The sequence below is a fragment of the Maniola jurtina genome, chromosome 1 (assembly GCF_905333055.1).
Source record: "Maniola jurtina chromosome 1, ilManJurt1.1, whole genome shotgun sequence".
Classification (NCBI taxonomy): Eukaryota; Metazoa; Arthropoda; class Insecta; order Lepidoptera; family Nymphalidae; genus Maniola; species Maniola jurtina.
This window is the reverse complement of record NC_060029.1, coordinates 11,836,018-11,851,897: the sequence shown is the minus strand read 5'-3', so window position 1 is coordinate 11,851,897 and position 15,880 is coordinate 11,836,018. Positions and strand designations below refer to the sequence as shown.

General features: G+C 36.6%; 1 protein-coding gene across 1 annotated transcript; it reads right to left on the bottom strand.

Annotated features, from left to right (window-relative positions):
• Positions 1-4,095: 4,095 nt before the first annotated feature.
• Positions 4,096-11,165, bottom strand: LOC123870411 (putative defense protein Hdd11-like). The gene is made up of 5 exons (XM_045913743.1): positions 11,030-11,165; positions 9,081-9,247; positions 8,390-8,557; positions 5,256-5,356; positions 4,096-4,434 (listed from the first exon to the last, which is right to left on the bottom strand). The coding sequence occupies exons 2-5, from the start codon at positions 9,237-9,239 to the stop codon at positions 4,362-4,364; spliced, it is 501 nt and encodes a 166-aa protein (XP_045769699.1). The 5' UTR covers positions 9,240-9,247; positions 11,030-11,165; the 3' UTR covers positions 4,096-4,361.
• Positions 11,166-15,880: the final 4,715 nt, after the last annotated feature.

The window sequence follows — 15,880 nt, the reverse complement described above, 5'->3', positions numbered from 1 at the left end:
AAATGGAAAAGTCTATTTTGTTTTCTTCATATAAATTGATTATAGTACTTATGGAAAACTATATTATATTATGTATAATATTATAAGATATATGAGAAAATAGAAGTTTTAAGTTATAATTTTCTATATGAAATTTTTTCAAGTTATGTTTCTAAAAATAAAATGAACTTATCATAGTATGTACAGATTGCCTTTTGTATCTGCCAGTAATTTTGCTTTATACTTCCATATTTGAAATCATTTTCACTCTATACTTCCATAGATGATAAACAATAATTTATAAAATGCCTAAGAATATTATATTATAATTACTGTAGTTCATAAAACTGATTATTCATGTATCCTCATATGCATGTTATAATAATAATTTTAATGTTAAACTGCATCGACACGTAAAATGCTAAAGATACTTTTTACACGTTTCATTAAACAGTAACATTAAATTCCACATATCCTTTCTTAATATTAAGATATCAATGGTACAGTACGCGTCATGAAAGTGGAAAAATTATATAACGAAAGCTTTTTTAACTTGAATTAAAATAGTGTTCAAATGAAGTGAAGCTCAACCATGTGGACCACATTTTAAGTGCGGAAACCAGCCCAGAGAGAAGAAGAAGAAGACGAACCATGTGGACAAATATAAATCCTAAACAAAATTGACAGGAATAAAATTTATTTCTTGTTACAATATGCGGGTTTTACATATTTTTTGATAAAATTAATCGATTTTTGCAAACTTCTAAAATTCTGATAAGTGTGATAGCGATAGGAAAATATAGGCGCTGAATCATTGACCTTAGTAAAATCGCCAGTCCATGTACTTTAAAAGTAATTTATAACCAAACTGGCATGTGCTTGATAGCACAGAGCAATTTAGGATTACAACTAAGACAGTGCGCTTGCTTCATCCTCCAAACTACATTTCAGCTTATAACATAAAATTTGATCACTGCGCAGTTTCTACATTCGTGGCGCGAGCTGAACCTGAAACACATTTGGTGTCTATGTAAGGAATTGTATGGTAGTAGTCAATTAGGATTTTCTAAACATTTACACTTTGGATAAGTACCTACTTGTTTCAAGTTTCAAGGTCAAGTCGTTCCATATTCATCTTCCAGTGTTTGCATTATAAACAGTAATTTACCTTTAAAATAAATGTTTTTTCAGACGTGCCACAATCACAACGACGGCGACAAAAATATCGCCACGCCACAAAGTTATATCGTCTTTCTTCCTGGATTTATTTTCCGTACCCAGACGTAGCCGTTCGTTGTACATGACAAAATTATATACTTTAGACTCCTTCGCGTTGCTCAGTCGTCCAAAAACGTGAAGTTTCATTCATTTTTACGTATTTATGACTGACGCAGCATGACTTCGAGCAGTTGTGTTGCAATTATTTTAATTCATATAGCCCCTGTCAGGTGTCTGGTGTCATTTTTGGTGGTTGTGTGGTCCGTCTGAATAAACACTGAATTTGGCTGCCATTATAAATGCCTGTATCTATTTAAAAATAGTGTGAGTAGTAAGTCAAAGATTAATTGCAAGAAGTCATCCAAATAAAACGACGTCATCGTACCTAACCTATTGTCAAGTTTTTCTTGCGGCAGTGTGCGGATCATTTTTAGAGAATGTCGCTAGCAGTGCATGAAAAACTTTAATTGGCTGGAGTGTGCCTATTTGCGATCAATCACTTGAGCTATTTTAAGCTGACCACCTGACGACGTTTATGATCTCGACATCAAACGAGCAAGCGTGTTGCAGAGATTACTCAATAGGGTTGTCAACTCTTCGAGGTCAGAATACAAAACTGGCATACAGGAAAGCACAGGAAACGTACACTTCATGACCTGTATTATCGTGTTACCAATTTGGATAAGATCGTACAAAAAATGTTCGTCGAATTTTATAAAAAAGTTGAACTTTCGTCGATCTAACAATTCGTTATCATTCTATTTTTTAGAATTATTGACACGAAATCACAACTTTTTCCATTTGTACCTGGCATAATAATATGTGCAATTATCTAGTAGATATTTATCTCATCAGATTTTTTGTAACTCGATTTCTTTTGAGAGTTGGCAGCCCTAGCTTCGTTGACTTCGTTTTTGCACGGCTCCTAGTCAGAGTTCTATGAATTTATTAATTTGTAAAAGTAATTGCTAAAAGCTTTATTATATTTTATGAAATTAATAAATTACTTACTCAAATTAAAAAAAAAACTATACTAATTACGATATCCAAAGCAATTGATTGATCTTCCATGTAAACTGAAAAATGCTTTATTTGCATTGCATTGTAAAATTACTCTCAATGAATATAATAAATAACGAATGCAATATATTATTTAGGTAGGAATAATCATAATTCGCTGGTATTGCTTGTATGTCATCAACTCATCAGTTCATCATACCTACTATAGGTAGGTATATCGTTTCACTGAGACGGCTTGTAAGGGAGGGTGCGGGTTGCGAAAGGGTGACAGTTGACGTAAAAATCGGTTAAGTTTGAGTCGTACTCGCACACGAAGGGTTCCGTCCCATAGTACAAAAAAAATAACACTATTTTTTTTTTGAATTGTCATGGCGGCCATTTTGAAGTTTTTATTATTTGTTGTTATAGCGGTACTAGAAATACATATACACATTTTGAGAATATTTCAACTCTCTTCCTATTGCGATTGACGAGATACGACCCGCTGACAGATAGACGGACGGACGGACGGAATACGGAGGATTAGTAATAGGGTCCCGTTGGCACCCTTCGGTCACGGCACCCTAAAAATCGAGGCTTCAATATCGCTGCCACCCTCTCACAACTTGCATCCTACCACCCCTTTATCTTGGTCAAGCGGTACACCTGTATTCGTAAATCATGTGCACATGATCGGTTATATCTTAATATAGTATAAACAAATATCGTCATTAGTTAAATAATGGTTAGGTAGGTTACGAGTACTGACACTCGAATATACTGCCATAATTATTAAGACTCATTAAGATTTTATACTGATAGGGTTAAGTAGCTGGTAAAAAAACTGGAATTGCTTTGTCTCCGAGGTATATGTACTTGTTTCTTAAATTAGTCTTAATCATTAGCTTCCTTTACACTACACGGTCTTTCACACGCGAATCGGCTTTCGTGCGGGAACGAGCGTGCATGTAGAGATGAGCAAGGAAAAAGAGAATGAGTGCCCGCTCCGCCCGCCCACGCGATCACTCCTGCTTTCCATCCCGCAAGTCTGTGCGCATCAAACATTTTTAGACTGACTGACTCATAGACAGACTCACTTGAGAGACTGACTGACTGACTGACTCACTCACTGACCGTCCGACCGACCGACCGACCGACCGACCGACCGACTGTCTTGACTGGGAAGTTTGTTTAAAATCAAATGCAAGATTTGTTCCTGACAGACAGACAAACAAACATAAATTTCCTGTCGGATAAAAATCACGCGGGCACTCGCGCGCGAATGATTTTACCAATCCCTCGCGATTGCACTTACGCTTTCACGCGTTCTATCCTGCACACTCCAATCGCGAGCGAAAGAGCGTGTCGTGTAAAGGCAGCTAATGACAACACTACTAATTATTGTTTCATGCTCTTGGATATTGTCTTGTTTTACAGACTTCATACGGCCGTACACTGAAACGTATTGTTTGGATGTAACTTTGTGACTGTCACAATTTTCTTTGTAAGGGGACTGTAAATGTATTAATTTATTGCGTGGCAACAAAGCCACTAAACAAAGACGCCAAATCGTCTCAATGTATTCAAAAGTAGCATAAATAAATAAAATTGAAGTATGTATCTGTTTGTGATTTTAAAATTTTACTGTGCCTTTTCTTTAGCTCTGACAAAAAAAAAATTAAAAATTGCCAGAACGGCTGGACCTATTTTGATAGGACTGCTATTATATTCTTGTGGATAAACAATTTTGATAGCCGCGAGTTCTAAGAGACATTTCGGTGTACGGTCGATAAAATTTTTGTGATTTGCACTCATATTTATTCTTGGATAGCATTTGAACGAATTTGACCATTAAGAGTAGTCTTGCCTAAATATAGTATATTGTCATCAATAAATATGAGTGCTCGTTCCTATGTTATGCTAAAATATATACGAATTTTTGTATTGATCTCTAAGACAATTTTTCTAGGTGCTACAAGTAGTATAAAAAAATTGTTACAACTTTCCGGTACTTTTTTATTTTTGATGTTTAGAAATAAAGGACTTTAATTTATCGAAAATTGTTTATTTTACGTAAAGTATACATTATATTTTAATATCACGTCACAGCTTTTTAAATAATACATATTTGTACAAATTGAGGTACGTTATTGTTAACTTATCATTTAAAGGGTTACTTTGACAGGGGCAGATTCTAGCCCAACCCAGAAGACTTCCCCAGTATAAGCGATCGTAGCCCTGAAAAAAATTACAAATCAAATTAATTAAAATAGGTATTCTCAAAAGCGGTGATAGGACCTTTTTTTCGCGATATCGGAAGTTCTAACTTCGATCCCTTGCAAGCACCTCTTACTGTTCAAATGTGCGTTTAAAAAATTAAAATTATCACTTGCTTTACGGTGAAACAAAATATCGTAAAGAAATCTGCGTGCCTGAGAGTTCTCCATAATGTTCACAAAAATGGCACAAGTCGTACTGCGCCAGCGTGGTAGACTATGGCCTAAACCCTTCTCATTCTAAGAGGATTCAGCAGTGGGCCTACCATGGGTTGATCATGACGATGATGAAGTTTTCTCAAGAATCAAACGACCGGGACCACTCACATACAAAACTACAACGACCGGTGCTCATCGCTGCGCCAGGGAGGTTGTCGAAGTATACCTACTACTTATATAGTACTCAATTATATTCATGAGCTCAAAATTTTCTCCTCTTTCATTTGACACCCCACTTGATACAATAGGAAAAAAATTTTTTGGAGACCTCCCCTTTTTTTAATGTAACATCCTTTTTAGGTAATTTTTTTCGTATATAATATAGCCTATGTCACCCGGACCTATACGACGAATCAATGGACACCTCATTTATCAAAATCGGCCCAGTAGTTTAGGCACTACGGTGGAACACACAGAATCTGGATACAAACATACATACATACATACATACATACATACACACACACATACATACATTACATACATACAGACTGCTAAAATCATAACCCTACCTTTTAGCTTTGGGCAGTCTGCTAAAGGTAATGAAACCTGATAGATACCTACCTGAATTTGATATTATCATTGAGGTCAGCTGGTGGGGTCCACGTGAAGCTGACTGTTTGCTTGTCGTCCTTGGGGTCGTGTCTCTTGTGGGTTATTGTGTCCTGAAAATACACAAAAACATATTCATACTTTACTCAATGAGCTCTATCAATGATACCCCACATGCTAGGCTAAGAATTTTTTTTCATGTATCGGAGCCTCTCTGAAAAATATTTTAATTGAATTCCTAATTCAATATTTGGTTTTGGGTCAACGTTTACGTCTACGAGCTAGAGACCTGTAACACGCGGACAAACAGACAGACAGCAGAGTGACGTTAATAGGGTTCTGTTTCTACCCTTTCGATACGGAACCCTAAAAAGTTTTCAATCATATATTATTTGAAGCCTGTGAAAAGGTAAGACCTAAGATATTTTAGTACTTCAAAAATAGGTGCTTCGATCGACGTGAAGGTTTCCAGGCATCTAAGACGTTCAAGGCTTTAGAATTAATAATGGCCGAGCTTGACGTGATTTATGAATAAAATGTTACTTCGTAAGAGGCCTCTTGGTTATTAGAATATACGTAGGTAATAATTCAGCATCATTGTCATCATTATTCACAGATAGACGTCCTCTCCTAAACATAGGTCTTTTGTGAGGATTTCACACGCCACGATCTTAAACCGCCTGAATCCAGCGGCTCCCTGTGACTAATTTGATGTCGTCTGTCCATAATAAATGTATGTTCTTGTAAATTTCAAACACGGTATGCTTATGTGCATTTTTTAGGGTTCCGTAGGTACGAATATCTCCAAAGGAAGAAGGAACCTTTGTAGGATCACTTCGTTTTATGTCTGTGTGTTGTGTCTGTCATATACTTAGTAAGGGGAAAAATCCGAAAATCGTGAATTTGTGATTATTTTCATCACAAAAACAAGTGTTATTTTTCGAACTATAGTACCTACACAATGATGGTACGCAATCCTTCGATACGAGTCCCACTCGCACTTGACAGGTTTTTTAACTTAGTAGATACCTAGTTAAAAAGGAATAAAATATGATTTTTGATCGGGACTCTGATTTGAATTTGCAACAGTCGAGCTGCGACATGTGAGCCTTCTTGGGTGATAAGTCTAGGTACCTATTTGTAGTCCATCTGCTGAATTGAAGCCTTAAAACTTTTGAAATAATGAATAAATTACTTTCAAAAAATCATTTCTATGAGAAATCGCTTTATTTTTGTGCTCGAGATCCGCTAATATCGAAATAAACCCTCATAATTATTATCAAAAATAAAACATCAAGGTTTGGTGCGAACCGCTAGCGCGTTGTTAGGCGCAGTAATATCATTATTAACTATGTCCGCAAAGGTACTATAAATCTACTTAGAACGTGAAGGTCTTTTAACAATAGCAATAATGATTGTAATCATTTTTTAACCCCCGACCCAAAAAGAGGGGTGTTATAAGTTTGACGTGTGTATCTGTGTATCTGTGTATCTGTGTGTCTGTGTATCTGTGTATCTGTGTATCTGTGTATCTGTCTGTGGCATCGTAGCGCCTAAACGAATGAACCGATTTTAATTTAGTTTTTTTTGTTTGAAAGGTGGCTTGATCGAGAGTGTTCTTAGCTATAATCTAAAAAAATTGGTTCAGCCGTTTAAGAGTTATCAGCTCTTTTCTAGTTTTCTTGTAGAAAAGAAGGTTAGATAACCGTTAGGTTCATAATATTATGTCAATAGACAAATGTCAAGCTGTCAAGATGGACGTTGCCTAAATACATAATTATTTATTTGAAAATGATGTTTTGGAAAACTCAAATACTTTGGATCGTCGGGGGTGTTATAAATTTTTAATTTACACTTGTTCTAAGCTGCGACTTCAAGAAAATAAGGTTATTAAAGCGAAACAAGAAAGTTCAAATAAGTAATTCAAAGTTTATACATATAGGCATCAGTCATCGGCCAAGAAAAGAAGCATCTCGCGGCAGTCTTGGAAATCACTGAGCATAAAATTTCGAGTTACTTATGTTTTTAGGTTTTTAGAAATTAATGTACCGGCACAATGGCGCGGCATTGAAAAGCCCCAAAGTCGCCTAGGGAAATAGATAAATACATGATCAAGCTTTGAAATGCGTTTGTTTGATATGAGACCTGAAATACTTTGCATAGTCGTACAAATTTTTAGGTAAATATAGATATTAAACACTAGGGACTGGGAATCAAGAACCGCGATACTAGGTACCTACCTACCATTGAACTAAATACATCTACTTCAGGGGTACCTACATGGGTATTTAGAAAAGTCAGTGAAGTTCTAACAGTACGTAAATCATTTTTGGGGATGGAGATACTTAGTTCATCCGCTTTCAGTCCACCAATCAGAATCATAACGTCTTTTATTTCGTTAATAACTTCATTCCTACCTATGTAGCTATGAAAAAAAGATGTTCCTATTACATATTGGTAAGTAATTATTACCTACCGTAATTGGTGATTAATTTTGTTTACAGACCTTTTTTTGGAAAATGTTATAGTTAGCTAGCTGACATAATCTATTGATACTTAATTGGTAGGTACCTACCTATCGGCTGGTATCAACGCATTGAGGCCAAATTAAATTTAGTAAAACAGGTCCAAAATTTACCGCGAAATTAATGTAGCGCAGGATATAAAAATAACTAAGTAATTGTGTAATGAAAGTACTGCGTAAGTAGCTGTGTTAATTTTTAGGGTTCCATACCCAAAAGGCGCCAACGGGACCCTAAAGACTCCGCTGTTCGTCCGTCAGTCCGTCTGTCTGTCAGCGGGCTAACAGTATCTCGTAAACTATAATCGTAGAGAGCTGAAATTTTCACAGAATGTGTATTTCTATTGCTAACAGCAAATAATAAACATTTCAAAATGGCGATCATGAAAATTAAAAAAAAAAATAAGTGTACAATGGAACTCTTCGTGTGCGAGTTCGACTCGCACTTGACCGATTTTTTACTTTCGACAATAAAAATTCGAAATTCGTTTTTATAGTTTATACCTACTTACTTAATGAGTTACAGAAAAAATCACTTAGGGATTTTCTTGGGATGATAAATAATAAAATACAGTGGTTATAGATCCTTTTGCATAGGGTGTGTTGTAGATAATGTCTCACTTACCCCTTGGACATCGCACTTCATGAGTCTAGCGAGACGATCATCAGGGTCCACCTTGAAAGTTCCCACAATCTTAGCACCAGCTCGCGCCTGCAGCATGATGCCACGGATGGTATCCGCCGCGGAGTTGCCGGAGATCGTTACTTCCATTGGTGTACCAGCCTTGACTACCTGTTTACACATTAATTAGTATCTTAATATTCAGCTCATTTTTAATTCTTGGGTGGAGCCTGTAAGTAAGGACGAAGTGTGGCCGTCCCAGATAAATTCTGGCGGAGATCATGGGAATAGGGAATACGAGGACGATTGGAATTACCTACTTAACATTGTAAACACTCTTTATACTGGAGGTGACTAGAACTTTAATCCACAACATGACACTAATTGCTTAGCTACCAGAGCCAAGGCACGATTTAGCTGACGACAGTATTTAAATAAGAAAAAAATATTATTATAATGTCGGTCCCCAATATTTGCAACTAAGTAAATGATGTCTTGGTGGGATACATAACTATGCCAGTAACTAGTAACCTTACCAGTTAGGAAAAAATATATTAATGGGGGTAAGTTGACTAATTTGTAATATGTAATTAAGGATTATTGAGGAATATTTTTACATCTGCTTAGTCTAGGAGGAAGTTTTCACAGATCTACATTCTCAGTCTGGGAAGTTCTTTTCACGATTTATACATACCTTGGTACTGGGGGTGATGGTGTAGGGTGCAGGCGTCGATTGTGGAGGTACGGGATGTCTTGGGATCATGTCCTTGCAAGCGCTAGGGGGCGCGCCATCGCCGTAACCCTGGGCTAACGCTACCAACGCCAGGATAGAGGCAAAATACGCAAACCACATCTTGAGTTCTACAAAAATAATAAGTCACTTGCAGCGTTAAATCGAAACAAAAATATAATAAGGGTAGATTTATTTACTGTGGTGTACCGAAAAAGATATGGCAAATAAAGCAATGTTGGCCACGATGCGAAAATAATCAAACAATTTTGGACATTGTGACTATCCACAAAGATCCACATTGTAAAAAACTGCACAAAAATTATCTTTATATCATCGTATCAAGACTTTGCAGTTCGGAGTAGGTAGTTGCCTGATCTTTCTTCTGTTGAAGGAATCGAATCCAATCGTATTTGTATATTTTCATAGATAATGAATTTACGAATCACCTACACAGAAATATTTATTTTTAAATAAAGAACTCCTAAAAATCACAAAACACCCGGTTTCAGCAGGCAGGTGACTTTTGTCTTCGTGGTATGAAATGATTTATTTATTGGACGATAAATTAGTAGGTACTTAAATAATGTGTCCGTAATTACTTATTCAATAATAACTACTCCGTGGTCTTGACATAAGACTTAGGAGCTTTCGAACTTTACTCATTTGAGACCAAGTAAATATTACGGTAGGCACTTGTACATATTATCAAAGCTATAGCATATTTTTCTAACAAAAGCTTCGATTATTATTAGACAAAATAATATTTTAAAAACAATCAATCGTATATATGTTAAACTGTGTCATGGTCTTTGCTGTTCTTCATAATCATATCCTAACGTTTTCCAAGTGACTGGTTCTATATGAGAAGTTTTGTAACACAGGTCTAAAGATTGTCGGCGATTGCTAAATATGCAAAATAAATAAGCTGTTTGGAGACAAACCCATAATAGGGTCCCGTATCTTGAGAGAAAAGTGTAACCCTTATAGGATCATTGTCTGTCTGTCGATAACTGTCAAGGGAATCTAAACCTTCAACAGGAAGTACCTACTTCCTGTTGAAGGGAAAAATTTATTTATGGTAAGCATGAAATACATTGAAAAGTGTTATTTCTTGTAAAACGGTACGGAATCCTGTGTATGCGAGCCCGACTCGCACTTGACCGAGCTTTCGTTGTTGTTTCATCATGGTCACAGTTCGTCCGTTTGACTGACATTTGACACTGAACGTGACCTTTCTATGTGCCTTATAGAAATGAGTATGTAATTAAAGGTGGCCTAGGATTTCTATGGCATGCAAGTTGCAACTAATGGACCGCCGCGCCTCGCGCCCGCGCCGCTGCATAGTATTGAAGTAAGTACCTAGGTACTTTCAGTTTAAAGAAACCAGTGAACAGATTTTGATGGCATTTCAATCAAATTTATGAATGTATTGATGATTAGGTGTCGGTATTTGTCCGCTAAGAATATTTTTAATTACCTACTTATAACTTCTTATTAAATTTTTTATTCACATACTTAAATTAATAATTATAATTAAAACTCATTAAAATTATAGTTATAGGTACCTTTATATTACCTACATTTTGCAAGTAAATATTTAAAACTGCCAAAGTACTAATGTAGGTAGATATAAACTATAAATGAATTACAATTAGGTATCTATTAATTAATAATAATTAATTATTTATCAAAAGTGTACAGCTGCCAGGCATCTTGTAATACAATTAAATACAAATAACGATGGATTCGATGAAAATTTAGGTTTAATTTAGATTACCAATTTTATAATCCAAGTTTTAGTTTTAGTTTTGGAATCCTTGACTGAGTTTTTGCGTTAAATAAAATACAATCTTTAAAAATAAGAACTAGTAATTAACATTTTTATGTTTTAAATTAAGCAAAAGTGTTACCTTAAAATTTAGAAGTAACGACGTGAGTTGTAGGTCGGTTATTGCGTGAATGGTTCAGAGCGACGCGACCTCGCAACTTTAAAGCAATATTACTGTGCCCCGTATTTTGCTTTGGAAGGGCGAACAGTCATAGATTATTATTCAGATGCTGCACTCCAATTTAATTTATTTAATTTCCACAAAAATGTACGATGTCTTTAAAAACTGGGTATGCAAAAGTTTTAAGGATTTCTTCGATATATTAAGTAGGTACATATTTAACTTGAATTGCGATCATATTATTTTTTAAGCGCCTTTGCTTCGATATTTTTTTTAGATAGATAATAATTCTTTTTCTAAGTGCTTGTTCATTCTAACTTGAAGGAGCCTTAGCGAGCGAACTCACGAAAACTTAAACATATTTCTTTAAAAATATCAACCGTGTGAAAACTAGTAAGTCTCTATATTATGTACCTAGGTATTTAGTTGTAAATTGCGCGCTGTTCTATACAAGAATCAAGCCTGCTCTATCTTCCAACAGAGCTTCTGTATTGAAGCAGCTCTAAGAACTGTGTCTAATCCTAGACCTAGAATCCTTGGTTTTAATGGACTGTAATTTGCATTACCACGGGTGGTTCAAAACCTAAATCACATTGCGATTATCGTAATATGTAATTGTTGTTATTTGCTGTTGCCGAAACAATGCATTTCAACCGAATATTTTTTTAACCATTATTTAGACTTTAGAGAATCAGTACCTAACTACCTGGCTACTGATATTTTTATTAAGTTTTAATCGCCCGAAGTGAGAGGAGATCTGTGCTTAGTAGTGAGTCGGCGATGGGTTGATCATGATGATGATGAATGTGTAGGTAAACCTAACAAAAAACAATTCTGCAACTAGGTATTTTATTCTATGTCAAAGTGTTAATTTATGCCCGTAATTTTTTGGTAGTGGTTACAATCATACTCTTTGCTTACGTACGGGCGAGGGTCTCCGATTGTGGAAATGTAGTAACTGTGTACTAATTTTAATAAGTGATATCCAAGAAAAGACAAAATTAAAAAAAACCTGCGAACTAAAACTGCCGGTCATGAAGCTTGTCATAACATAACACATGACCTCAGCATCGGTTGGCCCGAGCATCGCTCTTGCCGCGCGAAATTTTAAATTACTGGGGATATCGTGGGGGCAGTTGCCGCCGCCGCCGCCTACCACTTGCTTCTCGTTACTCTTGTTTAAACAATTCACGATATACACGGTGAGGTCAAAGCCGAGGGCCAAAGGTTTGTTTAAGAAGCTCAACCGCCTCTTTTCATGTGTTCACAGACTGTTTTACGTAGCGCCGTCTAAACGCACTGTGCATTTCGTGAAATTCCTCAACGAAAAGTCGTCGGTACTGCTGAAGGCGGTACGCTCGTTCTGTAGAATGAGCTGAAGTTGTTGATCGGTCATCATTATAGGAGTAAGAGCTAACGGCGGGCTATCAATGGCCCGCTGTGCGCCTACCCCGGCAGGTTTCGGCGCGTCCACGGTAACATGCAGCACGTCGCCGGCATGCGGAGCGCCAACGTCGGAAACGTACTCGTCAGAAACGATCTCTCGCAGCATCATGAAGAAGTCCTCCGTGACTACACGTTCGTGGCATTGTGAGCACCACGGTCGAAACACGGAACCCTAATCGGAACAACCACTCAACAGTCTGGTGAAGCCTTTTCACACCAAGTCCTGTAATAATTACTTTGACCAGCACTACTTCTCAATACTTTCATAACTTACACTCAGTACAGAACGTACCAGCTACTTATGAATGATGTTTGCGATATCACTGTACACTACAAGTTCCGCGATGTTTTGGCCTCACATTGGGCGCCAATTTAACGGACGAGGATCTCCGATTGTGGAAATTAAACATTCGCAACTGTGTACTAATATTAATAAGTGCTATCCAAGAAAACATTAAACAAAAAATACATAGACTGCTAAAATCATAACCCTTCCTTTTGGATTTGCCGTAGTCGGGTAAAATCTTGCGAACTAAAACGGCCGGTCACGGAGCTTGTATAACAAAAGCGCCGCCACGTCGCCGCCGCGTTACTGCTTGCTACAGTACTTATTTTAGTTCTAGGATTACCTATAATAAATTCCTTAAGGTGGATGCGACGGGTCTGCCCGCGAAATTCAAATTTAATTTGGTTTTTCGCAATTTGTAAACTAATTCGACAAAGTAGGCTTATGGCACTTCAATTGCGCCAATGGCAGTATCAGCCTCACAGGTTTATTTAAAATCTTTAAGTGAAAGGGTCCAGTTTAAGAAATTAGCTCTAGTGTCGACTATAACTCACAAATTAGTCGATACTAGAGCTAATTTCTTAAACTGGACCCTTTCAAGTACAAAGATTTTTATTTTACTTCTTCTGTGGTACGGAACCCGCGGTGCGTGAGGCTGACTTGCACTTGGCCGGTTTTATTCATAATATAATTCAAGTAATTATTAAATAGTGTAGATTCATAATAATTCATAGAACCTAAGCTACTGCAAAATAATGTCATAGGTACCTATATTATTACCAACAACAATGACTGATGGGCTTTGGGCCTTGGCCTTCTTCAGATTATTTCAAATTGGCGAAGTGCTGATTGTCCTGGTTTGGTGATACCTAGGTAATGGGAAAAACCATAAATCAAGAAAAGAAAAAGAAGACTGGGAAGCTATACACGACAGGAGGGTAAAATCTATACCTATGTACTTATAAACAAAGGATCTGTATTCTGTAACTGTATACCTATACCCACCTAAGTAGACTTGTAATGTAACACAGTCATATTATTAAATATATAAAAACCCAAATTGGCAATAAATAAAACTTGATTTGATTTGGAAAAAACCATGTGTTTAAGCCAATTTTGAGAATATTTTTAATTTTTTGTGTCTCTAAATTTAAATATGTATTGAGCGCGCTACACACCGAGCGCAGTGGGTTAGTCCTGGTGGGTTAGTTCGGCTGCTTCAGAACATTACAAGCCGCAATAATACAGCCTCGATATCTGCTGCAGCATGAACGTACTCCGCCTGCATACCACTGAGTAGAGCACGCGTGGATGCAACCCACGTACAGCGCGGCCGGGACGGCGCGGCGCGGCGCGCTTTGGTGTGTAGAGCACTTTAACATAAGTACAACTTACAACCATAGTTCATTGAAACATTAGCTGAACACTTAATAATTTTATTATTTTGCAATTTCTTCCTTGAGGAAAATGTGGTTTCTAAGAAATTATTGGTTTTTAATTATTTTATTTTACCTGTTAGGGGATTACCCTTTATAGAGGAAAATGCTTAAACAATAGTGTGAGAAATACAATTTTCATACATATTCAGTTTAAATAAAGCTATGCGAATGAGATAGTTTTACATCTATGCGGGTAATAAATAAATTAATTATACTTTTGTATGTATGCGAGCATGTAAATACTAGATAGACCTTATATTTAGTGAGATAGGCTAAGGAAGGAGGCAAAATATGACCAAGTACTAAACTATCTGTGGTAGGTACTATTAAGTATTCTGTGGTAGGTTAGTAGGTGGTCCCCATGGCCGTAGCCACAAATTAATAGTCTCTCAGCGCGCTATAGAGCAAGCTATGTTGCGTATCATTCTCGGGGATAAAATCCGGAATGAGAAAATTCGCAGAAGGACAAAACTGGTAGGCCGTGGGGAGCGGATGGATGAGGAAGACGAAGGATTGAAAAGTTGTGGGGAAGCATTGTTTTAGTACTTAGGTACAAAAGTCCGATAAAAAAAACTAGCCAAGTGCGAGTCAGACACGCGCACTGAGGGTTCCTTACTCGCGTTTTTTCCGACATATTGCACGATAAATCAAAAACTATTATGCATAGATAAAAATAAATAAAAACTCTGTTTTAGAATGTACAGATAAACCCCTTACATAATATGATACCCCCTTTAGTAAAGTTATATTGAAAATTGAAAATACTAATTATTTATTCATTAACACATTTGAATTATTTATATGTGATGTAACCACAAATTCACTGTTCTCGGATTTTTTCCTTTACTTGTGCTCTAAGACTTACCTACCTGCCAAATTTCATGATTTCAGGTCAACGGGAAGTATCGGGACGGTAGGAACGGGTTTACTTGACAGAAACAAACAGTTCCGTTTTTCCTTTTGAGGTACGGAACCCTAAAAACGGCCATTTATTTTTCTTTTGCATTTTGAATTAAGTCCTAAAAATCTAGGAACACATAATTCTACGTAATCTATACAAAATATAGGTACCACATTGTTGACGCAAAACTTTTTGAATGGTATCCTAAAACCTCCTATAAATACCAATGTTACCCGATTCTGCTGTATTAGGAGCGCTCGATCCGCTCTTCATTATTTTTATCTTGGGCTATGGTATAGAGTTGGTTATTTTTTGTCTGTGATAAAACTAAACGAAACTGGCAAAATGACAATTTCTTATAGTCTATGCTTTAGAGGTGTAAAAGTAACGAAAACGAGCGTACCCGTATGCATTCGTTACTATAACAATTAGGACTCGTTACTTTCGTATCGTTACTCGTTACTTTTGATACCACGTAAGATGAACGAATCGAGTCGTATTGCGTACGACAGTATGATGTCGCGGCGTCCGCATCGCAACATTCGTAATTTGTAGAAAACATACTTAGGTCTACATTGCATACAAAGCTGCGTAAGGGGCATTTTCTCACTTTTCCGTATTTGAACCAGACGTGTGTTTAAGTTATTCTCAATTTAGTTTGATTTAATAAGTGTAGAACTACAAGTGAACTGTTGACGGAATCTAAGTACTTAAATATTAAAATTGAGCTTGAGCTTGAG

Excerpts from the sequence above, each read along its gene's own strand:
- LOC123870411 (XM_045913743.1), bottom strand. The coding sequence starts at position 9,239 with ATGTGGTTTGCGTATTTTGCCTCTATCCTGGCGTTGGTAGCGTTAGCC. Across the intron at positions 5,357-8,389 it reads TGAAGTGCGATGTCCAAGGG|GACACAATAACCCACAAGAG; the intron begins GTAAGTGAGACA and ends GTGTATTTTCAG. Across the intron at positions 4,435-5,255 it reads AATGATAATATCAAATTCAG|GGCTACGATCGCTTATACTG; the intron begins GTAGGTATCTAT and ends AATTTTTTTCAG.